General features: G+C 48.1%; 2 protein-coding genes across 3 annotated transcripts in view; both read left to right on the top strand.

The window, feature by feature from the left end:
- BEND5 (BEN domain containing 5) overlaps window positions 1–859 on the top strand; it is a 47,440-nt gene extending 46,581 nt beyond the window's left edge. Inside the window, exon 6 of one of the 2 annotated variants that reach the window (XM_057710311.1) lies at window positions 321–859. In XM_057710311.1, the coding sequence (XP_057566294.1) occupies window positions 321–478 (158 nt within the window). In that variant the 3' untranslated portion in view covers window positions 479–859. The remainder of the gene's footprint in view (window positions 1–320) is intronic. The other variant, XM_057710322.1, reaches the window with a different exon arrangement.
- AGBL4 (AGBL carboxypeptidase 4) overlaps window positions 1–25,770 on the top strand; it is a 1,220,133-nt gene that overhangs the window by 1,027,438 nt on the left and 166,925 nt on the right. The window lies entirely within an intron of this gene.

Genomic DNA, 25,770 nt, shown 5'->3' with positions numbered 1-25,770 from the left:
AGGGGAGTGGTTGCCTCTGGTGAGGATAAGGAGAAGGTGGTATTGGGGAGGAGCATCTAGGGGCTTCAAAGGGACCAGTAATGTCCTGTTGAGCAGGGGAGGGGGCACATGGGTGTTGTATCATTATTTTTAAAGTATAAATTTACAATGTATATCTACTTTTTTCTAAGTACATTTTGTGCTGAAATACAGCCATGCCAGATATGTGAACTGGTACTTTGGAAGTATGTCAGGAGGCACATTTTCCTTTCTCCCCCTTAAAGATATGTACTTGAATGCACCATTAATCCTTGGCCTTCTTGTTTCTTTTCCCTGTCTAGAGTGTTTGTACGACAGAATAGCACAAGAAACTGTGGATGAAACTGAAATTGCACAGAGACTCTCCAAAGTCAACAAGTACATCTGTGAAAAAATCATGGATATCAATAAATCCTGTAAAAATGAAGAACGAAGGGAAGCAAAATACAATTTGCAATAAACTTTGAATTTTTCATAAAGGCTTCTCGTTTTCCTTGCGTGGCGTGTGATTTGCGGGCAATGGTGTTGTCCAGATCAGACCCCACCACGCATGGTGGTGTGTGGGCCGGGAGCCAGTAGGGTTCTGGGGTCAACGGCTTGTTCTGAACTTGGACTTCCCACTCCAAAGAAGGCAGATGGATTTGCTGAGACTCAGGCAGCAACCTGGCACGAGTGTGTTCTGGGGATGGTAAAAGTGCTATCTTTTTGGCAGAGGATAAAGTGTCTCTGAGTTACCTATCACTAGGCCAAGAATTTGAGCTGATATTTTTACCATTCAAGGACTTCTATCTTTGTTCCTCTATTTTGTTCTATAATAAAGCTTCATTAATTCTTTGGTGTAGACAATCATAATCCTCATTTATTTAAGGATGGATATTAAGTGTACAGTGGAGGTGACCAGTGTACTTTGAGGGGGCAGAATTTTCAGGCTGAAGGAGAGAAAATTCGTAAGGGATGTGGTTACTGTCTACAGATCTGAAGAGCTGTCTTGAAGCAGATTACTTTCTCTTACCTCGAAGGACAGATCTAGGATCAGTCACCTGTCACTCAAGGTGATCTGAGATTCAGCTTTCCTGATAATTTGAGTCAATCTTTGTAAAGGAGTGTCAGGGGGTGACAATGTTAGATGTGGTTTGGGGTTACTGTCAGGAAGTCAGGGCAATGTCACCTGGTGTCGGTTAGTTCATCCTATCTTGTATCTCAAATGATCTTTCAAGTTGTGTAATTTTTATCTCATTCAGTGACTGCATCTCTCAAGTGCCTGGTACACGATCAAGCAAACCACATTTAGTCTTCCTATTGATTTACACTTTGTGATGCCTGTGAGTTCAGCACAGCAGGTTAGAAATGGCAAGGGTTTGGGGCTCAGGAGTTTGGGCTCCAAACCTGGCTCCACTGCTTGCTTTGGGCTTATTTAACATAACCTGAGTTTCCATTTTCTATTCTGTAAAATGGAGATAATATCTACTTTGCAGAGTTGCTTTAAGAATTTTATATATGTGTATACACACACATACACACGTATATATATATATACACACACACACATATATATGCACGTGTGTGTGTGTGTATATAGGGCTCAATAAATGTTGGCTGTCATTATTTTCTTCATTTCTGGTTATGGCTTTTAGGCATTGGTTGGAAAACTTTGGTCTCTGGTTTCTCTGGTGGTTTATCCACTAAACCATTAGATCATTGGTGGTCTATAAGCAAAAGCTCGGGGTCATTAGGGTGAGTAGTAGAGGTGGCTACCTCTTTGAGGGATTTCATTTTAGTACATAAAATAATTCATCGTAATCTGAAATATGCTTCCTAGTAGGACGTATGAGTATGACTTTCCTTTTATGGCATTTTCCCAGCTCTCCATAGACTAGCAGTGTGATCTTGGACCAATCATTTAACTTCTCAGAGTCCTTACCAGTACAATGAGGAAAATAATGCATACCTCACGGGCTGTGTGGATAATTAAATAATAATAACAACAATAACAGATACTTAATGTGTGCCAGGACTTTTCTAAGTGTTTAACATAAGTTAATTCACTGGATAAGTAAAGTTTGTGACACTTACTAGTATTCAATAAATTCTTGTTATTAAGATGTGTGAATTTTAATAGCAGAAGAGCAGCTTGGGCATGAGTAGTGTGAAAGGCATGAGAGGCTGGGAGAAGTATGCATCGTACTTGAGCTCATCCCCTTTCCTCCCTAAGCATGGCAAAGATTCAAACACCCAGAGGTTCCGTGCATTTCCCTGCAAAGACTAATATGATACCTGCTTTATAGGTGCTTTTAGGTTGGAGGGAAAATAGTCATGAAAATGTTTAAAAATGCTATGACATGCGAAAGTATCTTCCATAATGTATAACACATTCATTAGGGACAGAACAGAGCTGTGAAAGATTATGGGAACTGAGTTCAAATTGTGACTTTACCACTTCTGGGAAGGTCACTTGACCATTCTGGAGCTCATTTATTCTAAAGAGGAGATAATGATCCCTAAGTCAGGGTTGTTGTGGCAAGTGATCCAGGTGATATCTGGGCAAAGAGCTCAGGAAGTCTCAAAGAGCCATGCAGATGTTAGTTATCCTTAGCTTGTAAGGCAGAATAAAGTCAAAAGTGGATGTGGCGAGGAAGGACCTAAGAGCTGTTCCTGATGGGGAATCGGGACAGGGGCAGGGCAGGTGTTTTTATACCATAGTTAGACTGAGACTTGTTGAGCACCTGTTGTGTACCTGGTGCCCTGTGACTGTTATACCCAGACAAATGAGAAAGTGGGCTCAAAAAAAGTTAAGTAACTTCTTGGCCAAGGTCCCAGAGGTGGAGTTGAGTCAGAATCCAGGTCTGTGCAAAATCTGCCCTTTTACCTCCTCCCCTGAAAGCTGAGAGGAATATTATGGTCTGTGCTGAGAATCTAGCTGTGTAACCTCAGGGCATATTTAGGAGAGTCCCAAGTTAAGGAATCAGTCAATGGAAGTCAGTCTCATAAATTCAAGCCATTTGGAGGGATGGGGAATAATAATATCATTTATGAGGATCCATAGTTTTATTACATTCAAATATATACACATGACTCAAGTTCATTTTGTATAGTAGGGAGTTTCCCACACTTGCCCCTCTTAAGAATTTGCTGATGTACTTAAAACACAGATTCCTGGGCTTCAGTTTAGAGAGCTGGATTCAGTAGGGATAGAGCTGGAAACATGTTTTTTAACACAAGTGCCAGTTTTGAATAACAGCAGTCTAGTAGACATCATTAGAAGTCCTGCTTGAACAAAGGAACAAGAAGTTTTCCTAAGTAAAAAGACCTGCTCCTTCTAAAGTGCCTGATGATATTTGAAACTGAGAATAAATTTCCCCTTAAATAACTGAGGATCTGCCCTCATACCTTATTTAGAGTTACTCTTTCATGTTCACCGAGTGCTGTTTAGTTGGACATGATGCAGAAGGTGACTTTCAGTGGAGGCGCCAATGATTTTCCCCTCATCTTTACACTTAGATTCTTTCTTTTGCTTCCTGTGACAGCCCAGTGAGTTGTGGAGCACAGGACAGCCAGTCCTGAACTGGCAGAGCCTGAAATGATGAGGTTTGGGCCCTGTCTTCAGAAGCCCTGGCCACAAGTTCCCTGTTGCCAGACCAAACAGAAAGATGTGGCTTGTTTTTATTTTCTAGCTGAGGAGAGTGATTGTATTTGTGCCCACGGGTTTCTTATATGCATTTCTAAATTATGATTTTTTTTGGTAATTATAAAGAAATGAAAACCACTTTATAGAAAAATAGGGGGGAAGAGGGGAAACATTCCAAATTGCACAGCTGCAAGCGTTGTGGTGTGTCTCTTCTAGGCCTTCGTTCAAGAGCATAAGTGTGTATTTCACATACCCAAGGTCATAGCGTGTGATCGGGTTTGCATCCTTCCCTTTCTGTTTAACACGTTTCCCTGCTGCTCCATGAAATTCATAGCCATCAGTCTGAACATCCACCCAGTGGGTGGACATCAGGCTGTCGCTGGGTAAACCACCTGGTTAGCGGTGGGGCTAACCTGCAGGGCTGCCAGTTCACAGAAGGCCTCTCTGCACACTTGGGTCCAGCACGGTGCTGGAACGAGCTTGAGTTTTAGAAGGTCAGTGCATTTGAGGTCCGGTCGCAACTCTAGCACCTACTGCCTCACTTGAGGTGAGTTACTTCAGCTTTCTGAATACTGGCTTCTTCATCTGTAAACTAGAGAAAATAGTATCTAGTTTGGGGGTTGTTAGGAGGACTGCGGACGTAATTAAGGTGCCCCAGTGAGAGTGGGTAAACGGCCACCGGTATTAATGTTGGGGTTCCTCTCTCCTCTCCCCACACCCGCTCAGTCCTCACTTGTGTGTGCGCTTATCCTGTCTCTGACCTGCTTTGACCTCTTACGCGGCGACCTTGGCTTTCAAACCTGCCTTTAGCCACCCAGACCCCCTGTGCTCATCCCACAGCACTCAGCACTCATGGGCTTTTCTCTTGTGCGCGCCAACTAGGCCCACTCCCCACCTTCCAGCTCCCCTCACCCACCCGCCAGCCAGCTGGCCCCATTGCCCTTCCTTGAATTTTTAGGTTGCTTACAAATAAAACATCTATGAAGATTTTTGTATGCAGTTTTTTTCCCTTCATATTTGCTATCGGTTTCTTAGGTTCGTTTTACCTGGGTCAAAAAGAGTAACAGTTTTATCATTCTTGATACATATGATAGGCGTGACAATAGTTTACATTATTTTGCCAACCTAACAGATGAGAATTGATACCTCATTATATTTTCTTTGATTATTTCTGAGACTGTACATCTCTCCAGAGTTTGCTTTCTTGTTTACACAAAATAAAAGCTTGATCTGTAAGCATTTCCAGCAGAATTCATTTCATTTTCTGTATATAGTGTTCTCTGGACTGGTGTGTTTACCTTGGGCATATTTTTACTTTTATATCTGCAAATAGACATACCAACAGGTTTTTTCATCGCTTCTGTTGAAGGGATTAATCAGTTTCTGCCAAGCAGCTTCATAGGCTCATGGAACCTAAGGGTCAAAAGTGAACTTCAGGGTCCTCCACCCAGATCTGCTCTCCACTGAAAGCAAATGCCTTACCAGACCATGCTGGAATTCTTCCAGGCATGGAGAATTCATCTTCCCATCCAAGAGTCCATCCAATTACTTCCATCCCTAAGAAGTTCTTCTGTTGAGCTAAAAATCTACTTCCCTGAGACTGCTGAGGTCACACAAATTATCTCCTCTGAAGTCATGCAGAATGCTTCTGCTCATAGCCCTTTGCAGAGTTGAAGGTGGCTATCTTGTCTCTTCATGGACTAATATTAATAAACAGCTCAGATTCTGTTCTGCCATTTCTCACGTTGGGGAGGCAGCGCAGGAAAGAGTGAGGACTCTGGATTGAGACAGCCTTGTGTTCAAATCCTGACTGCCATTACTAGTATGTGACCTTGAAGAAGTTCTCAATCTCTCTGGGCTTTACTTTTCTCATTTTAAAAATGGGAATACAATACCTGTCTCGCAGGGTTATATAGAGAGCTGTATAAGTAACGTGAGTAAAGCGCCTAGGCATTCAGTATCTCTTAGTGCCCTAATCCTAACAACTCTGACCATCCTGGTTGCTCTTATGGATATGCCACTAAAAGGTGGGGTTCAGGACTGGATGCTGCTTTAGGAAAGGTCTGACCCGTACTAACTAGAGCAGGTTGTCGCCTCTTGGTCCTGGATGGCATGTCTCTATTAGTGTGGCCTAACCTTAAATTAGCATCCTTAGTGATAGAATTGTCTTGTGTTGAGCTTATGGTCACCAGACACTGCCCTGCCCCCTTTTTTGGCTAGTACAATACTTATCCCTTTAGTTCACTGTGTTGTGAGAGCAAGTGCATAGATTCTGATGACAGAGAAACACACCCCAAATTCAATCCTGACTTCATTATTTATTAGACTAAAGGAAATTGGACAAGTGCCTAAAGCTCCTAGCCCCAGTCACCTTGTCCATTATGCGGTTGTTACGGTAGCCACTCTGGCCTGCCGCTGTGCCAGACCTACAACCCCACTACCCCGGTTCTGGGCTGCAGTAAATGTGGTTGTTTTTGTTCCCTTTTTCCTTCCATTATTCACTTTCGCAGTTATTTATACCCCCCTTCACCTCAATTGTGTGTTCTTAAGTATATTTCTTAAACGAAATACAGGATTTTGCATGCATCCCGGTTCCATTTCATCTTATTGGTTTCGGCCCAACATTCCAGCTGGTTGAGATCTTCTTTTCCATTTGTGTTTAAAATACAAAACAAAATTTGAGGAAAGCCAAAGCCAAAAAAGAAAATCCAGCCATAATCCCCGGAACCAAGCCCAACTCCATGTTCACTCCTGGGAGCCCCTCCTGTCTGTCCAGCGCAGCACCTCTTTGTTCATGGCAGTTGGCCAGCCTCCCGTGATCCTGCCTTGTTCATTTAACCTCACATGGCAAACGTTTCCCCCTCTGCTGCCTGGTTTGTGTAGCTACCATTTCAATGTCATTCCCGGCACTGGGCCATGATTACCTTATCTCCTCACTGAGCATCTTGTTGTCTAGTTTCTTGCTGTTAGAGATAATGCTGTCATGATCGTTTATAGTTGTTTGTTTCTGAAAGTCCCAGGAGTGAGCTAATTGGGTTAAAGAGCAAGAACACTTTTATAGCCTTTTCCATGTTGCTGTTGTATCTCTGTTTGTTGTATTGCTCTCAAAAAGGTTAAGCCATGTCTCAAGCAAGGTGGACATGCGTGTGCCCTCTCCTCACAGCTTAACCCGTATTTGGAAATTTTAAAGAAGTTTGGCAAATTAGCTTTCTCTACAAAAGTACTTTTTCAGCTTCTTCCTGTGTGAATTGTCAATGCATATGTTTGCGTGTTTGAGATCCTTATGGAATTTTATTCTATGTTATATTCTTCCTCCAAGTTTTATAGTGTATAATTATGATCTTCTGTATCTTCACCAAGTTATCAATAATAATGGTTAGGTCAGTGAAAAGAAAAGAACCATATGGTCCTCCACTAAAGGCCCCAGTTGGTAATTTCTTTACCAGTTACCTTCCCTGAACTGGATTACTCTTGTAACTAGGACTCCTCCATCTAGATGTGATCAGGGAAGACCTCTAAGAAATAACATTTGAGCTTACGCCACGAGGATGAGAATAAGAATGGCCTTGAGGAGATGATTTGTCTGATGGTCCATCTCTCCCCCCATTCATCTTAAATGTGTTGAGTATCTAGTCTGCGCCCAGCACTCTGACAGGCACTGCTGGTCGAGCCCAACCAGGGAGTCACACCTCAAGTGTGAGTCTAAACCCTCTGCTCTTTCCACCATTCCAGGAGGCACTCTTTTGGCCATATCCAATCTGGTACCCTGGACATGTTTCCATTTCATTAGCTAACAGGGAGAGAGATTCAGTGTCCCAACCTCACCAACATCTGTGTCCAGAAATTCCCCCATGAGTAATTATGGAATCATTCAGTCACTTCACAAATATCTAAGTGTCTACTAAGTGTCAGTCACTAGTCTAAATGCCTGAGATGTTATCAGTGAAGGCAACATAAAGACCTTACACTCTAGTGGGAGTGGAATGAGAGGGGTAGGAAGATAAATGGTAAAAGTAATAAATAAGAAAATTGTAGAAGGTGATACGTGCCATGAGAAAAAGGAAAAAGTAGAGCAGGAGGCAGATTGAGTGTGTGGAGGAGACAAGTGGAGAACCGGGGGAGGCTTCATGGAGAAGCTGAGATCAGTACGGGGTAGGAAGCCCTTCCCACGGCCCCTGCCGTGAGAATGGAGTTATACAAGGAGTGTGAGAAGTATGGGACATTAAATCTGTCCTGTCTACCTGGAGCCTCACTTTTATTCCAGGATGGGAATTCATTCGTGCCTGGGTTGTTAACTATAGAAAAACTATCCTCTCCTGGCTTGAAGATTCAGCTCAAATAGTTCCTCTAAGGACCGATTTCCACCTCTTTCTAGAAGGACTCTCTCCCTTCTATAGTTTTCCAAGTCTTCTCCCTTCCTTCCCTGCCAGTCCCAATCTTCCCAGCATCTTAATGCTCAGAGCATCATGTTATAATGTCTATTTAGTTGTCTCTTTCCCTGAGGCTGTCAGCAAAATGAGGACAGGACTGTGTAAATTCATCTCCATACCCCTTTGAGGAGCCCCTACTGTGTGCTAGGTACAAGAGATATAGATATGGACAATATTTGTTTAATTAACTAGTATTTATTGAGTGCTTACTATGCATTAAGCCCTCTCATTATTCTATTTCTCACCCGACCCTGTGAAGCAGATACTATGACCATCCGCATTTCACAGATGAGGAAAGTGACTTACGGAGGTTGAGTAACTGGCCCAAGATGGCACCACCATGACCAGGAGGAGCCAGGACTGGCATGGAAGTCTGAGTGGCTCCAATGCCTGGCTTCTTCACGACCATGCTCTGTGCTAGATCAGTATGTGCTTAGATCACTCGTGGACACAATCTGTTTCTTCTTTATGAACATTCCCCACTGCCTCTGCTCTGTGACCTTCTCCTTCTCTTTCCTCCAGGAGGTGTGCAGTGCTCCCTCCCCAGCCTGGGTGGGGATGCCACCCCCTGCTCTGTGGCACCTCTCATGCCCTCTGTTGGCCTTGTCACCCTGTATTGTCCTTGTGTGCCCATCTTTCTCACTGTGAGCCCTCCAAGGCAGGGCCACTGTGTGTTCATCTCTGAGTCCCGGGCCCAGCACAGAGCCTGGTAGTGATGAAATGGAGCACTGCCTAGAATCCTGGCCCCTGAAGACCACAGACATGGGAAATCAGGGACCGAAGCAGTTCTATCTGCCTGGGGGTTTAAGAACTTGAGGGATGAAGAAAGTCCTTCAGAGGGTGTCATGAGACCTTCCTGGTCTTTTTCCCCCAGGATAGACTGTCACCAGGTCAAGAAAGGAGGAAAGGATTTGGCAGAGGTTAAGTTTGAGGAATCTGACCTTACACTGCCTGGGTCTAATCCGGGGATCTCCCAGCTCTGTGACCTTGGGCAAGTCATTTCATTGGTTTGGGCTTCAGTTCCCTCCTCTATAAAGTGGAGGGCTCATTTCCTATGAGCATTAAGTTAATTTCTATAAAACATTTAGAACTGTACCTGACACATAGTGAGCACTCTGTAAATGTCTGTTGTCATTGTGAACAAGGGGCAAGAAGTGGAAGAAGGTAGGTGTTTCAAGGAGTGGAGGTGAAGTTGGGATTGGGGGAGGAGGCTGGAGAGGTGGGTAGGGGTAGGATATCCTGGGAGGGCCTTGGTCCCAGGCTGAGGTGCTAGACTCTGAGGGCCAAGGACAGTTGCTGAAGGATCAGTCTGGAGGGAGAGAGAAGAGCCAAGGAGGTTTTCAGAATAACCCGGGTGAGAGACGGTGAGGGGCAGGTGCCCACTCTCCTTCCTCCTCAGAAGCCAGGCTGTGAGCAGCGTCCTGCAGCTGTCCAGATGGGGAGTGCGCAGCAGCTGAGCCTGCATGCAGCTCCCATGCCCTGGACTTGCTCTGTGCAGGCCCTTGTGGGGACTCCGCCCATGGCGGGGCGGCAGACGCAGAGTTGAAATGTGTCAGGAGAGTGAGGGGCAGATTGCAGGGTTGTACTTGTCTCTGTGTCACGTCTTCCCTACGTACTTCCTTGCTGCCGTGGAAACAGTGTGGGTATGAAATGAGACTGCAGGTTTGAACCTTTCCTATGCAACTTTTCAGTAGCATGACTTTGGCCAAGTTACTCAACCTCTGGGTCCTCAGATTTATCAGCTGTGGAACAAAATAGGTGTCAACATTTTACGGCTATTGCATAAAGTGCAGTGCACACGGCAAGCACATAGTAGGTACTCATTAACAGGTACCGCCCTTGCTCTCAGTGTGATAGAAGCAGGGAGGGCTGCACACTCAGCCAGGAGCATCCCTCTTGCCTGGCTGAGGGTGGGCCTGGCATTTCCTTTCTATGAGCCTCAGTGTCCCTGGTTATAAATACAGGTGTGACTGTCCCTGCTCCACCAGCCTCTGAAGCTGCCATGGCCTGGCAGCATCGTCATGGCCAGAGCAGGGTTTGGAAACCACGAAGCACTCCAGGTGGGGAGGTAGATCCCTGCAGTGCTCCTGCCCCCCTGCTTCTCCCTCCTGTGAGGCAGCAGATCTTGCTCTGTGATACACCCTTTCCTGAAACTAGGGGGAAGCCCCTGGCCCTGAATGTGAAAAATGCACGTCGCTACTGAGAGGCTGTCAGTGCGGGCAGGAGGGAGACTGGAGTTTTTCCCAATGGCTCTTTAAATTATTTTCATTTTGCTGACTCGTACACTTTTCTGAACTAAGGAGCTTTGGGAGATGGTTATAGGCCATTTAAGCAAAAAGCTTCATGGCTTTAGTCTCTTTGGGGGGAGGAAGAGATTGAACGCTTTGTAACCCAGCCTGGTGCTGCTTTCCACAGGGCCCAGGAGGGCAGGTGGCCTTTGCAGGGTGGGGCTGCTCTTCACGAATCCTGGTCCAAGGCCAAGGACACTGTCCCCAGATTTCCAGTGTCGGCCAGTCAAAGGCACAGATGGAACAGAAGCCCAGCCAGATCTGGAGGTAGCTTCTCGGGTTTCAAATTATGATTCTAGGGTGGCTTGTTTTCTTTCTTTCTCTTCCATGCTTTTCTTTTCTCTTTTGTTTTTAAAATTGAGCGTTTGACCCAGACTTCCTTGTTCAGAGTGAGAAGGGCAGCTGACAGGAGTCTACCTAAGCGTCTCCCATGCCCTTTCCTCTGCCTGGGAGCTTTCTTCCGAGCTCCTCCTGTAGTCAGGATCCCCGCTGAAGCTTCATATATTTAATCATCACAACAAGAACATTTGGGAGCTGGTGTTACTGTCTGTTTCTCCTGGTAAGGATGCTGCCGCCCAGAAAGGTTACAGTTTTTGCACAGGATCACGCAGCTGATAAGTGACAGGGTCAAGATTCAAATACAGGTCCTTCTGAGACCAAGTCCACTATTCTTTCATCACAGCACCAGTGCCTTCTAGTAATCAGCACTGACAGAGCCAGCCGGGTACCAGACCCTGCACTGTGTGACAAAGAGGAGCTTTCCTCCTCCCCTGGTTGGAGGCTGGCAGTGTTCAAGGTTCACCTTCACGTGCAAGGTCTCCGTGTAAAGCAGCATGGGGTGACAGAAGGAGCGATTACAGATGTCCAACAGCGGGATGATTATGCACGTGTGCACGCGTGCACCACACACGCGCCGCACACATCTGTGCTTTCATTGTACAGTGAAATACCATACAGCAAGAAATGGACCAGATCTCCATGTATCACATAAATAAATCTCAAAAGCATAATGTGTCGTCAAAAAAGCAAGTGGTGGGATGAAACTTGGAGTTTGAGACTAGGCAAATAAAATCCTAAAACATGCAAAAGGATACTATAGGTTGTTTATGGACAGACAGATGTGCAATCGGAGTCTAAAAACTTGGGCAGGAAGGATACAGCCCAGCTTATCAGGGGTGGGGGATGGGGAAGAGCACAAAAGAGGCTTCTGTAATGTTTTAACTATTTAAAACAAACAAGACATGGAAAGAGAAACACAGAAAGCAAAAAGGTTCCATACGTCCCACCTGGCAGGGCGACGGGAGTGGGGTTTGTGACACACACCTCCTCTTCCGTGTACCTGGAGTGCAGAGCTGGCCTGAAGCTCAGAGTCCTGTGGCATTAACTGCCCCCTCACAGCCTCTTGGGAGGATTCAATGAGGGATCAATCGAAGGCATTTTCAACTGAAAATGTTGTAGGAATGGAAATTGATGCCACACACGTCTGTGTTCTTTTCCTGTCTGTCTTCCTGAGTAGACTGTGACTTCCTTGAGGTCAAGGACAGTCTCTGATTCCTCTCTTGACCCCAAGGAGCACTGCTGGCCCAGGGCCAGAGCTCTGGATCTAGCAAGGCTTGCCAGCAGTGCCCTCTCCCAGACCCGCAGGCCGCCTGTGCTCACAAGGACTGTTTGGGCTGAGGGGAAACAGCTCATTCCCAGTGTGCACCCCATGTGGACACATCAAGTTGATTGCTTAGAGCCGTGGCAGGTACCTAAGGAGAGAAAGGTTGAGAAGAAGCCTGTCTGGGGTCCTGTGGATGAAGGGTGAAGGGTGAAGGATGTAATAGTAAGAGCCCATGCCTGCCAGGCTCTCACCTCTGATTCCAGGGAAGGCATCCTCTCACCAGCATGGTCCTGCCTGGGGCAAAGGCCATGTAAGTGACCCAGTGTGGTAAACAGCCTCTCTGAACTGCGTCCCCACAAAACCCTTACTTGATCCTTCCATCGCTCTACGAGATGCTGAGGCTCGGGTGGTAATCATGGGCCAAGTCACATTTCCAACTCCAGTCCGGACAATCCCCAAACCTGTGCTCTTCTCCAAGGAGCTAGGTGTCTCCACGGTCCACGAAGGCAGAACTGTCCCCAGAGAATCCACGTATGGCCACAAGATGCATCCCCTACCCCCTCCCATAAGTCAGCCGACTGGTGGCTGAGGCAGGGACTAGGGTGAGATAATCGCGTGTCGGAGCCAACCAGAGTGGCTGCCACTCAGAGGTCCCTTTGTATTTTGAATATGCAGTGTCTAATCAGACTTTGCCTTAATTGCAAGATTTCCATACGCTCGTGACTGCGTGCACTCTGTCTGGGGATAAACACGTCCGTCAAGCGAGAAGCAAACTGTGGGGGTTGCCTTGGCCCCATCATCCCGTTCGCTTGCTCCACTGCAGTTCCTCTGGGGACGTAGCTCAACCTTCCCCTGTGAAAGTGCTCTGGGGCCCACGTTTTAATCAAAAGCGTACCTGCCTCTAGGAAGAAGAGTAGGGGCACAGATCAAAAGTGATTAAATTTAATAACCAAAAGACCAGAAAAAGTCTTCTTTGCAATGCATAATTTCACCAGATATTTATTTCATCGTGTGGCCACATTCTATATGCTGTATGGGGACACTTTATTAAAAATGCCATTTATTTTACCTGCAGCAATAAGGGACATGCACACCTTCTTTTCTCCTCCCCACTGTGTTAAGGACTTTTGTGGTTATTAAATCACTCTTGAGTAGAGGAATGCCTGTCTCCAAATTTACCCTGAAGTATTTCAATAAAATGATCTCAAATGTTTATTCACTCAACAAATACTCAGCAAAGCCATTTGGGCCAGGTGCTGTGCTAGCACGGGGATGATGAGGTGAGGCAGCAGAGGCCCTCTCTGCCTCCTGGGAGCTCCTGGGCCCTGCGCGGGCAGTGACAGATGTATCCCAAGCCCTGGCGTAGGGCCTGGCCCCTGGAGGCTACTCAAGCCGTTTTTGTGCAAGAAATGAATGAATGAATGAGTGAATGAGGAGATGAGTAGAGAGAAAACTGGAGCGCCTCCGTGTTACAGAGCTTGGCCTGAAGCCGTGTGGAGTCCTGCAGGGGCATAAAAGAAGGGATGGTTGATTGTCCTTGGTGTTCTAGAGGAGGCGACTGCTGAGCCGATCCTCAGGTGCAAGCTGGGCCCCAGGAGGGGCCTAGGGAGTTACAAGCAGAGAGAATGGGGGAGGTAAGGTCTGAGGTCCTGGACCCATCTCCCTGCAGACATCCGCGTGGCTGCCTCTTCTTCCTTCAGATCTTTGCTCCATCTCCCTCAGCGGAAGGACTGTCCTCGACCACCACCTGGAAGAGCACGCACAGTGCGCCCCACCCCAGGGCACTTTCTCGTCTTCTTCTGCTGCTTTATTTTTCTCCCATGCTGACGTGTTTATTTGGATATTGTCCTAAAGTGAGGTGTCACAAGAGCAAAGACTGGAAGAGTGCCTAGCATATAACAGGGGCTCAAAATTGGATAAATGGATGGGGGGGGGAGGTAAGTGAATGAGGGACTGAAAAAGCTCAGTGGTTTCTCAGCATATTAAGACGTCCAGCTTGGGGTCTGAAGTGTGGGGTCTGAGTGGGGCCTGCTGAGTGACAAGGCTGTAGGGTGATGGGGGGCCAGGGCCCCTGGGCCTGCAGGCCTCACGTGCCTGTTTAATGAGCTGGACTTTGCTTTCAGGTGGCAACAGGGAGTTATTGAAGGGTGTTGAGCCCAGGAGTGACATGGTCAAATTGGTGTCACAGAAGGACCACTCTGGTGGAACTGTAGGTGATGAATGGGATGGGGTAAGACCAGACTTGGGGAAACAGTTAAGAGGCTGATCAGATGGTCCCTGCAAGAAATGTGGGGACCAGGGCAAAGCAGGGGTCCTGGGAATGAAGGAATGGGCAGGTCAGGGCAGAATGGAAACACATAGTTGGGGTTAAGCTACCATGATTTGCCGATCAGTGGAGAGGGGGAGACGGGGAAGACTGGGCAATGACTCCCCTGTTTCTGGCTTGGCTGAGCAGGTGGGAGGTGATGTCCTTGACCGGGAAGGGACTAGGGATTTGTCCTCCATGGGACACTGTGATGGGGCCGTGGAGAAATACTTGTTCCAATGGGAATCCATGGCTGAACATGAATCACACTGTTGAAAAAGCATCATCTAAATGTGGGTCTCATGTTTTGGGGCCCTTATTCAGCCCTAGAAATACAGCTGGCAGGATTGTCTTTTGATGAAGAGATGGCCTATCTAGTGAGGGGCCACCCAGAATCTGCCTGTCTCTACCAACCGCTCATGCCAAAGTGTCCAGCCTTCGTCCCCCATTCCCTTAAAGATCGCCATGTAGTAATAGAGTGAGCGTGTGATTTGCGTTCAGATAAATAGACATGAGTCTTGCCTCCCTCGTAAACAAGGCTTGGGTGGAGGCATTTGGTCTCCCATAGCCTCAGTTCCATCAACAGTAAAATGGGAATAACGATGCCATCTATCCTGCAGTGTTATAGTGACGACCTAGTTGTTGAAAGGTTGCAAGCAAGCTCAATAAACTGTGAAGGGCCGTTCAGTCGGAAGAACCTAGCAAATGATCAAGATAAGAGAGGGGGTGGAGCGGTGGCAGGCAGGCCCAGGCCCAGGACTACGTACTGTTGGCTGTTGGCAGAGACAGATAAGGGGGGCAGATCTGCGCACAGCCTCTTCTGCGGGGTCTTCTTCAGAACCTTGAAGTTGGTCCCTCCAGCCAGGCCCTGTGGCACCCTTCCAAGAGAGGGCTGAGCTTCCCCACTTACAGAGGACTCTTGGGGCTCATTCCTTGAAAAGCTTTTTCCCCAGGGAAGCTCCCCGTTCCCCTCATCTTGTGACCCACCAGCCTCTCCTCCAGGCACCCTGAGCTGCCCTGAGCCTCCCGTCTCCTGGCCAGCCCCCCACCCCACCCCCACCCCTCTCCACCATGAAAAGCTCCCCCACCACCTCCGCTACTTTGCAGAATGCTCTCCACGGCCCTCCTGACTGATGCCTGGCTGTCCCCTGAGGACGGTGCTCCCCCCCTTGCACTCTTCCCATCTCTCTCCTCTGGGTCAGCTCCTGGGTCACTTCTCACCCCAGCTGACACCTTTTCCAGGAAACTCACCGAGTGCCAGGTCCATGTGAATGCACCTTCCCTGCATTGCCATCTATCGGGGCACTGCTCACATTGGGTGAATTCTACTTGTTTCCATGTCTGTCCCATCCACCAGACCAAGGACTTCTCAAGGACAGCAACTGTGTCTTCTCACCACGTGGCCCGTGCCCGGCACACCGTGGCATAGCAGTGCATGGGCGTCTGCCAAGAGTGCCAATGCCCCTGTCTAGTGGAGACAGGGTGCTCAGCTGCCATTCCTCCAGAATAAGGGGACACAGCACCCTGACGGTGGCCAGCAGGTCTTAGGTGGGGCCTGGGGGTGGTGGGCCGGGCTGCAGGAACGACTGCCCCACAGGGTTTCCCGGGCAGTGTGGTCTCTCTCGTGTGCACTCCTGTTTTAACCCCATTCACGGGGGCCACAGCCACATAATTGGATTGAGCAGACACTGACAAGGTCAATTTGACAATTTCATTAATCTTTCATTAAACACGGGCCCTGAGCTCCAGCCAGGCTCGTCTGTGTGCCGCCCTGGAACGTGCCTGGCATATTCTCATCCCACATGCCTCCTCCAGGCCAGATGTGGAGCGCGATGCCAACAGCCACTGGGGGCTTCCCTTAGCCGCTCTGACCAGCCCGCAGTGGTGGGGACCCGTGTGTATGCGTGTAGAGCAGTGTGCGCCGTGTGCTCAGTGCTCTGCAATATTATGATTACTGCTACTACTATGATCAACTCAACAATCTCGAGGGCAGAGATTCAGACTTCATGTTGCTAAGGAGGAAAGTGAGTCCCAGAGAGGGCAGGGTCATGCCCATAGACACAAAGAGCAGCAAACAGGGGGACTGGAACTTTAGGAAAGGGCTGGTCCTGAGAGTGCCCCATCTCAGGGCAGTTTTGAGGATTGGAGGCAACAGTGGATATGATGTGACCCACACAGGGCCTGTACACAGCACACACTCAACACAGATTTGTCGAGTGAAAGAAGGAAGGAATGTGTATGGGAAGCATGTGCGAGCTGAAGCTTACTCTAGAATCTCAGGGAAGGGGAAGTCACCTCCCTGGGGCAGAAGGGAGCCTTGTGGTGGATGGAGCACTTAGGATTCAGAGAGAAGCAGGAAGTACAAGAGCCTCATAGATGAGGGAGGAGCATAGATGGAGGCTGGAATGAGTACAATGAGGAGAGGGAGGTGGTCCAGGAAGATGAGGCTGGAGAACAAGGCGGGGGCCACATCCCAGGACCTGGGGAGCCATGGAGAGGGTTCCAGCAAAGAGTCATGACATCCAATTTGGGTTTTAGAAAGTTCACTCTGGCTTCAGTCTGGAACCTTAGAGCAGGATGGACTAGAGGCAGGGAGGTCAACAGACTCTGGGTGCCAGCCCTGGGACCTGGAGAGGGCTCACTCACTCCAGGCAAGGGTGAGCAGTGGGGGCAGACAGACATACAAGAACACAGAGTGCCAGGAGTGGAATGTCCCAAAGAGGGGAGATGGAAGAACCTGTGTGACAGGTTATTTATCAGGGAAGCCTTCCCAGAAGAGGTGATGTTTGTGCTGGATCTTAAAGGATGCACAGGGGCTCCACAGGTGGACCAAAGGGGTGGTGAATTTTGGACATCTCTTGAAGAATTGCCTTGTGTCCTAATATTGGTCTGATATCTGGTCATAAGATCCCTAAGGGGGTGGGAGAACCCAGTCCTAGTTCTTTTTGGATCTTCCCAGGGCAAGGCCTGGAACACTGTCTGAAAGGTTCAAAAGCCTGTTGAATGAGAAGGCTCCTGGGCTCCCTGCCCCAACGTTGAAAGAGTGGAGGGAAAGAAGGGAGCAGGGGATGGAGAGAGAATAAACGGAGGTTGCCCAGGAGGGAACCTTGAACCCCATCTGACCAGGGTCTTCCCTGCTGGGAAACCCTCTATGGCTCCTGCCGCCCCAGGGCAAAACCCAGCCTCGTTGTTCAATCAAACCCGTTGTGTCTGGTCTCGGATGGCTCACCCGCCAGCCTTCTCCCTCATGCTCACCTCCCTCCTTCAAATGCAAGGCCCCACACCTTCACCTTCGGCTCCTGCATTTCCTTGGACAGCCCCAGACAGTTCCAACGTCAGGCCTTTGTCTACCCGCTTCCTCTGCCTGAAGGTCTGTTTCATCCCGCGCATACGTCCTCCATGTCCTTGTCCACTGCACTAACAAGTCTTCCCCGGGAGAACTTCAGTGCCCAGAGCCCTGCGCTGCCCCTGCTATACCTCTCCTCCCTCCAACACAGTACTTTTCATCGAGTTTGTATCTGCTGCTTACCTGGGGCTGTACAGTGAAGGGATAAATGTGCAGCCTCTCCAGTCAGATCACCACTGCAGAGACTCGATTCATGGCTTTGCTACCTATGATCTGTGTGACCTGGGGAGAGTTATTTAACCTCTCTGTTCTCTGGTTCCTCACATGGAAGATGGAATAACAATAGGACCCATTTAACGAGGTTATTACAGGGATTAACTTAGTTAATTGTGCAAAGCTCTTAGAAGAATGCCTGGCAGATAGCAAGCGCTCCTTACAAGTTAGCCACTGCTATTGATTTTTATTATTATTTTTTAAATTGAAGTATAGTTGATTTACAATAATTCAGGTGTGCAGCAAAGTGATTCAGTTATTACGTATATATATATTCTTTTTCAGATTCTTTTTCATTATAGGTTATTACGCGATATTGAGTATAGTTCCCTGTGCTATGCTGTAGGTCCTTGCTGTTTACCTGTTTTATACGTAGTAGTGTGTATCTGTTAATCCCAGCCTCCTAATTTATCCCTTCCCTGCCCATCCTATTGATTTTTAATTTCGAAAGTAACAAAGCACAATACAAAGTTAAAAAGAAATACCACCGCCACTCAAATGACTGTTAGTATATATCTTTCTAGTTTTCTATTCAACGTGTTTGTTGTTGTAGATCTGTTATGCACACACCCACAAAATATATACACACAAATACGACAACCTCTTTTGTAGCTTATTTTCCTCACTTACCAGTATATACTAATGCTTCAGTGAACAGGCAGTATTTTCAGTCTGTCTTTGCAGCCACAAAGCCTCGCTCAGAGCCTAGTACAGAATAGGCGTTTCATGGAACTTTGAGGAAGGAAGGGAGGAGGGGGAGCAGACAGTCAGGCAGGCTTTGGGCTGCGGCTTTTGGTTGCTTCCAGAGTCAGCGACAGCATAGCAGTTGTCACCGCGTCCTCCACTCACTTCAGTGACAGAGACCCTGAGGGGAAGGGGCTTCCCTGAGCTCACTCAGCAGGTCAGTGGGAGGGAGAGGAGGGCCAGGCTGGGGCCTTCTTCCTCAAGTGACGTGGTCCCCCCAGAGTCCTCCCGGCCTCAGGTCAAGGCCCAAGGAGCATCCTGGGCAGGGACAGCCCCCTTGCCCCGGTCCTGCCAGGCTTTGTGGCCGCCTCTGGGCCTGAGTTTGCTGGAAAGGCCGGAGCAGCTGTCCCCAGGCTGGGTCCCAGGCAGGGAGGCTGAGGGGAGCAGAGGGGGGTGGCCCGTGGAGAAACATTGCCAGGACCAGAGAGACTTACTTCTGTGTCCCCAGGTGATGGCAGGGGACCTCTCAAGGCAAGAGTGTTTTGGAGGCTCATCTTCCTAAAAAAAGGGACTGCACTTTAGGCTCAGCATTTCCAATCTCTCCCACACTCAGTGGCCCAGATATTTTCCTGCAAAAGAGGTTCTAAGCGTGGCCTCTCCAGACCTCAGGGACCCCACTGCTGGCAGAATGAAGTGCCCCTTTGTCCTTTTCGGGGATCCTCCCCGCAAGCCTTCTCAACCATTGCTAGGTTACTCCCACTGCGCCTTGGGGTGTTGGTGCTGTGATGTCCTTACCTCGTGTCAGAACCTTGTGGCTTCCCAAGGTCCATCCCCTCCTCTCACCCGGAGCGGCCGGTGCCTCTGCAGGCTCCTGCAGCCCTTGGTTCACCACCAGCCTCAGCACAGCACCCACAAAGCCCTCGGCCGCCAGCACCCAGCAGTGCTCACGTCGCCCGCCGTGGGTGTCATCCCACCCGGTCACAGGAGCAGCGGCCGGGAGGAGGGAGATGACACAGACGATGCCTGGGGGTCCTCAGGCAGCCTTCCCACAGGAGGCGACGTTCCAGCAGACTCTGCTCTTTATCCAGGACCCTGGAAACCCTGGGTTACCTTGGGAAATCCCTTCAGCTCTCTCTGAGCCTCAGCCTCCACATCTGAAAAATGGCAACAGCACGGCCCTCATCTCAGGATTAGAGGAGCGAACCTGTAGGAGATGCTCAACACGTAGACCAGGCCCTGCCAGTGCACTTTCCCTGCCCCACCTTCTTCCCTTCAGAGAACAGCACTGTCAGAGCCACAGAGAAACATACTTACGGGGGCCAAAAAGCGACCCCAAACTCAGAAGGGAACAAGAGAAATCGCCCCTGGCTGGACAGGGTGGACGTGTAAGGACCCACAGCCCTCGCGTGAACACCAGCCAGGGTCTCCCTGCCAGACTCTGCTATGAGACCCCCTCCCACCCCCCACGGCAGTGCCCCTGGACAGCAGCAGGGAAATGCCCCACTTCCAGTGCATGGAGCTGGGCCTCCGTGATGGGGGTGAGGGACTGAGTGAGAAGCACACCCGGCACCCGGGAGCTTCTGGCGAGGAAGGAAGACGCGTCTTTGTCACCTGCTGTTGTACGGTTAAAGCGGCTCTTGCAGCTCAGCACCCGGACACCCACCAGAGCCCCCAGAACGCTCAGAAGGATGATGCTTGAGGCTGGTGTGATGGGCCCAAGCCCACGGCAGTCTCAGCGGAGGCCCCTCCCCGTCCCGTGGCAACTCCAGTCCAGCTGAGATTCCCCACACCTGCCCAGTGCCACTCAGTGTCTTCTTGCTGGGCCGGGAGCCGCGTCCTTAGGCAGGTTCCAGATGGGAAGGGGAGCTGAGGAGATGGCTGCTCTCCTGGCCGGGCCGCCTCGCTCAAGGACAGCCTCAGCAGTGCGACCAGGTGGCCTACACTGTTCCCCGCAAGTGAACGTTCCAGGTGGCTGACGCTGACCCTCTGCAGCGTGGCCACCTTGGATACGGTTCCCGCGGAGCTTTCCTGCGGCTGCCGAGGGTTGCTGTATCCAAGTAAGGGCTCTGGACTTGGAGATGGGAGACCTCGGACACAGTCGCTTCATTCATTCACTGATGGACCCATTTACTCATTGATACATTCACTCATTTAACCAATATGTGTGGGGTGTCCACAGTGTTCCCGGCCTGTTCTGAGGACGAGGTATTTAAAAGAGAGTACAAGGGTTGACATCCCTCTCCTCATGGAGCTTATATTCTCATGGAGAGAACAGGCAGAAAAACAGATGGGCAAATAGCTATATAATGGTAGGTTGTGTTAGTGCTTCGAGGGAAAGGAAAGCAGGGTACGGGATCCATGGTGGAAGGATGCTGCTTTGGAAAGGGGATCAGGGAACTCCTCTCTAAGAAGATGGCATCGGAGCAGAGACCTGAGGGAGTAAGAAAGCCAGCCACGCAGGCATCTTCGAGGCCAGCGCAGGATCTAGCCGTGAGCTCCACGAGTGCAGAGGCCCCGAGGCAGGAGGTCTCAGGGCTTAGGTGTCCCAGGAGAAGCAGGGACACCCGGGGGTTCACCCTCTGCTTCCATCCCTTCCCTACACCGACCCCCAAGTCTAATCACAGCCAGGCCTGGTCTCGTTCATATGAGGCCTGCTTTCTCCTTCCACAGGAACTCACTTGACACAAATGGTACTTTACAGTTTGCAAAGCCATCTTACTGGCTTGACCCCACTTAATCGTCATACTGACCTGTAAGGTAGATATTATCATCCTCACTTTCCAGATGAGGACATGGAGGCTCAGAGAGCTTACATGGCTTGGCCAGGTTCACACAGCCAGGGAGTGGCTTTGCCACTGTTCAGGTCCATTCCCAGCACCTGACTCGTGTCCTGACCCCTCGAGCACCAGGAGCCTCCCTGCTTGGACTCCTCAGGCAGAACTGTCTGCTTGGCAGAAAGCCTCCCAGCAACACGTGGGGAAAGGCCAGAGCCTAACAGAGTGCGAGCTCAGTGTGGATAGGGGCCTCTTTGTCTCCATCACTCGATTTACTCTACTGCAATTTCTCTGGTATGTCCTTCGCAGCAGAAAAAAAAAAAAATGCCACCTCCTTCTTCCACGTGTCATTTAGACGTGAGTCATGTATTCTTATAATGTGAGGCTGCAGTTGTTGTAGGCTATTAAGGTACCGATAACCATTTGGACTTGTGTTGGGGATTAAACCCCCTTGGCTGTGTAAGTGTGTGTTGGGGGGTGGGGAGTGAAGGCATTGGAATTACAGAGATCTGAGCTCGAAACCAGGTTCAACTGTGAAAATCGTTCAGTGAACATTTATGGGGCCCCTATTGTGGGCCCAGCCCCGGGCGTGATGCTGGAAGAACAAAAGGAATCTGAGCCTCTCCTCTCAAGGAGCTCACCATCTGGTGGAGTGGCTCGGCATGTACGTGCACAAGTGCATTCCTGTGTCACACGTGTCATGATAGAGGAGTGTGCAGGGGCTCTGAGGAGGAAGGCCAAGTCTTCCCAAATTGAGATTATGATCAGGAAGGCTTCATGGAGGAGGTGACTCTTCTACTGAGGCTTAAAACAAGAGTTCACCAGACATTCAGGGTAGGCAGGCGTGCCTGGAAGAGGGAGCTACGTGATCGAGAAAAGACTCGTGTCCTTCACTTAAAGCGCCGGGTGAAGTCAAGGAATTTGGAATAGGCTGGCTTGGGAGGAGCAGAGGGGTGAGGGTGGTGTGTCCTTCTGTAGAGAAGGCTACTTGGCAAGGTGCAGAGGACAGACCATTGAGGATGCGCGCTGGCTTCATCTTGCACTTTGAGAAAGCTCCCTCACTTCTCTGCACCCCTGTTTCTCCATCTGTAAAATGAAATCATAACCCTTACCTCACACTGCTATTATTAGAATTAAAGGAGGTGATGATGGTAACATGCACACAGCAAGTGCCTCTCAGACCAGAATGTTTGAGAGTGTAAGCCTGGGCCGGGTCTGAGTTTAGAAGGACCCAGAGGTTGAGGAAGGCACTCCCCACAAGCAGGTGGGAGTAAAGATATGACAGGCAGGTGAAGCCAGGCTTCTGGGTGTCCCAGGAGCACCGGTGAGACCTGTGAGGCCAGCGCACTGGCTGGCTGGTCTGGACTCTGGGCTAAGGCTGAGGGAGCCCCCGCCTCCCCCACCCCGAGGCACTGCGTGCTGATTCTCAGGGATGAGGAGCTGCAGTATGTGCTCCCTCTGTGGGGATGGCAGGCGGCAGAGCCCCCCAGGGACTGTCACCTGGCAGGCGTGCCTCCTCCTTGGTGAGGTCTCTCCCTGGAGTTTAAAAGGGCTCCCTGCTGCAAGAAGCCAACTCAGCGTTGAGCTCTGCTCATAGCTGAGGGCCTCTGTGACCATCAGCTGGTACCCAGATGCTGCCTGAACAATTTGGGAATATGAAATGTATACCCTACCCCCACCTTAGGCCTTAATACTTCTTTAGTCTGGTGGTTTCTATCCAGTTTAGTGCCTCCGGACTTGCTTTGGACTCCGGGAGGAGAGTTTCCTTGTGTGAAGAATGGGGATGGCTGTAAGAACAACTTGCTCTGCGGGCCATCCTTCCATCACAGATAAAACTTACCCTCTGGTGGCCCGGCTCCAACAACATCAAGGCTGTTTTGCTGAACTTGACATCTGGGCCATCCACGGTCTCCCTCAGCCGGCCTCATTCATTTGTCAAATAGATGTTGAGGACGCCACGCAGCACAAAGCGTTCTAGAGGTGAGAGGCCCTGAAGTTCCTGCCTTTGTGGAGCTTCCATTCTAGGGGGGGTAGTAAACAAACATAGGCTACGACTACAGGTAGTGCTCAGTGTTAGGAAGGAACCTATAAGCCACGTAAAGAGAATAGGGATCTAACCAACTAGTGCAACAAACGTGCGTTCAGTTCCCACCCCGCGCCAGGCCTTGTGCGGGGCCCTGGCGTGGATGCTCTCTGGCTGGCCTGCTCTCCCGCCAGCCCCCAAACTCCTCTGTGCTCCCGACAAGTTGTGCTCAGCCTTCCTGTCTTCCTTCTAGCCCGTCCGTCCTTCTTTCTTCCTTTCTTCCTTTCCCCATCCATTCAGTCGTCAAACCTATCTTGAAATATAACGTGCTAAGCATTACATAAGGAGACGGATACTTTCACAGTCACCCTGAAATGGCCTTCAATCTTCACGGCCACCCCACCTTTTCAAACCCCAGGGAGCCCCCCCTGACCCAAGAGGGAGCTGACCCACCTCCGAGTCCATTTATCCCTGTGGCTTCTCCTCACTTTGCTCTTATATGCATGCTATCTTGTATTAAACTAACATGTGAATGCATATTAGGTATTTAGCTTCTCCTCACTTTGCTCTTATATGCATGCTGTCTTGTATTAAACTAACATGTGAATGCATATTAGGTATTTATGTGTGGATAGATATGCAATCATATGTGTACATACACTCACGTATAATTTCATAATAATGTGCATTTACATACGTGCCTGTAAGAGTGTGTGTTGTGCCTGACTGTGTATGTTGGATTTGGTTTTAAAGTTGTTTATTTACCTACTTTGAAACATCTGTTCATTTTCTACACCATTAATGTGCTTATGTTATGGTTTTGTAAAAAAAAAAAAAATCAGCTCCTGTATTTCTGTATCAAATCTATGATTTTTCTGTTTGTTAATTTTTTCATTTATAGTTTTACTACTTCTTTCCTACTGCTTTCCATGGGTTTCTTTTTGTTCTCTTTTCAAACTATGTAGTTGCATCAATTATTTTTTCTGTATTTCTTATTTAGTTAAGAATACTTTTGAGTATAAGAATTTCTCTCTGAGCATAGCTTTGGCAGCATTCCATTTGTTTTATGAATTTTTTTTTTAATTTTCTTGTTTTCTAAATATTGCGTAATTGTATTATTTTCTTTTATTCTTTGACATAATATTTTTATAAAAGTGATTTTCATTTCCAGGGAGCAGTTAATTGCAGCTGTTTCTGTTGTTATTGAAACATTATTACCAATTTCTGGCTTTAGTAGTTATGGTCAGAGAATAAAAAGTGTATATATTTATATTATTATTTGGAATTCCCAGATTATTCTATATGTGTAGAGTGAAAAATTGTTAAATGTCATTAACTCAACTTCAAAGATTATTTTATTTAAATCTTTTTTCTTTATTTTTTCTTTTCATATCTTTATTTTTTATTATTCAATACATATAAAATAATATAGGTATATATATAAGTTATGAAGCATGATTATAGAATGAACACCTGTGAACTCACTGCCCAACTCATGAATAACTCACATTTATCAATGTTCTATCACTTGGCTTACCCTTAGAGGTAACCACCGTCAATAATTTTGTGTTTAGGATTTCCTTGCTTTTTGAATACTTTTTTTTTTATCACCTGTATATGAATGTCTGAAACTAGAAACAACTGAATTGACTGTTTTTGTCTATGCTTGCTATGCAGCTCCTGCTACAATTTCTGTTGCTGTCTTCTTGGGTTTCTAGTATTTGTGACTTTAAATACTTGGATATTTTGTTGGTTGCGATATATTCACAACTGTTAAATCTTCAAAGTGGATTTTGCCTTTTATCAATTTAATTTGACCAGCCTCTTCCTTGTTAAATTGTTCTTGCCTTGAATTCTGCTTTATCATTAACATTGTCACCTCTGCTTTCCCTTTAATTGCGTTTGCCTGAAATATTTGGAAGCTTCATTTTTTTTTTTAACCTGACTGTGTGATTTTGCCTGAGGTGCAGTAGATGGTAATGTTTAAGAAGTCGTGCTCTGAGTGGATTGGGTTTAAATTCCAATTCTACTTTTGGGTCTGATGTATTAGCTGCTCAGCCATCTCTGCCCAACATGGCTGTTGGCAGGATTGGATGAGATAATGCATGTGAAATCCTTAGCACAGTGCAATACACAGGACAAGTATGCAATGAATGTTAACTGTTTAAATTAGATTTATCTTGGCCCTTTCCTGGCGGTCCAGTGGTTAAGATTTCGCCTTCCAATGCAGGCGTGCAGGTTCCATCACTAGTCAGCTGGTTGGGGAGCTTAGATACCACATGCCTTGTGGCCAAAAAACATAAAATAGAAGCAATATTGTAACAAGTTCTCCACATCAAAAAAAAAACCTAAAAAAAAAATTAGATTTATCTCTTATAAATTGCACATAATTTAAGATTTG

Source organism: Hippopotamus amphibius, chromosome 1, assembly GCF_030028045.1.
Source record: "Hippopotamus amphibius kiboko isolate mHipAmp2 chromosome 1, mHipAmp2.hap2, whole genome shotgun sequence".
NCBI lineage: Eukaryota > Metazoa > Chordata > Mammalia > Artiodactyla > Hippopotamidae > Hippopotamus > Hippopotamus amphibius.
This window is presented reverse-complemented; position numbering and strand designations above follow the sequence as displayed.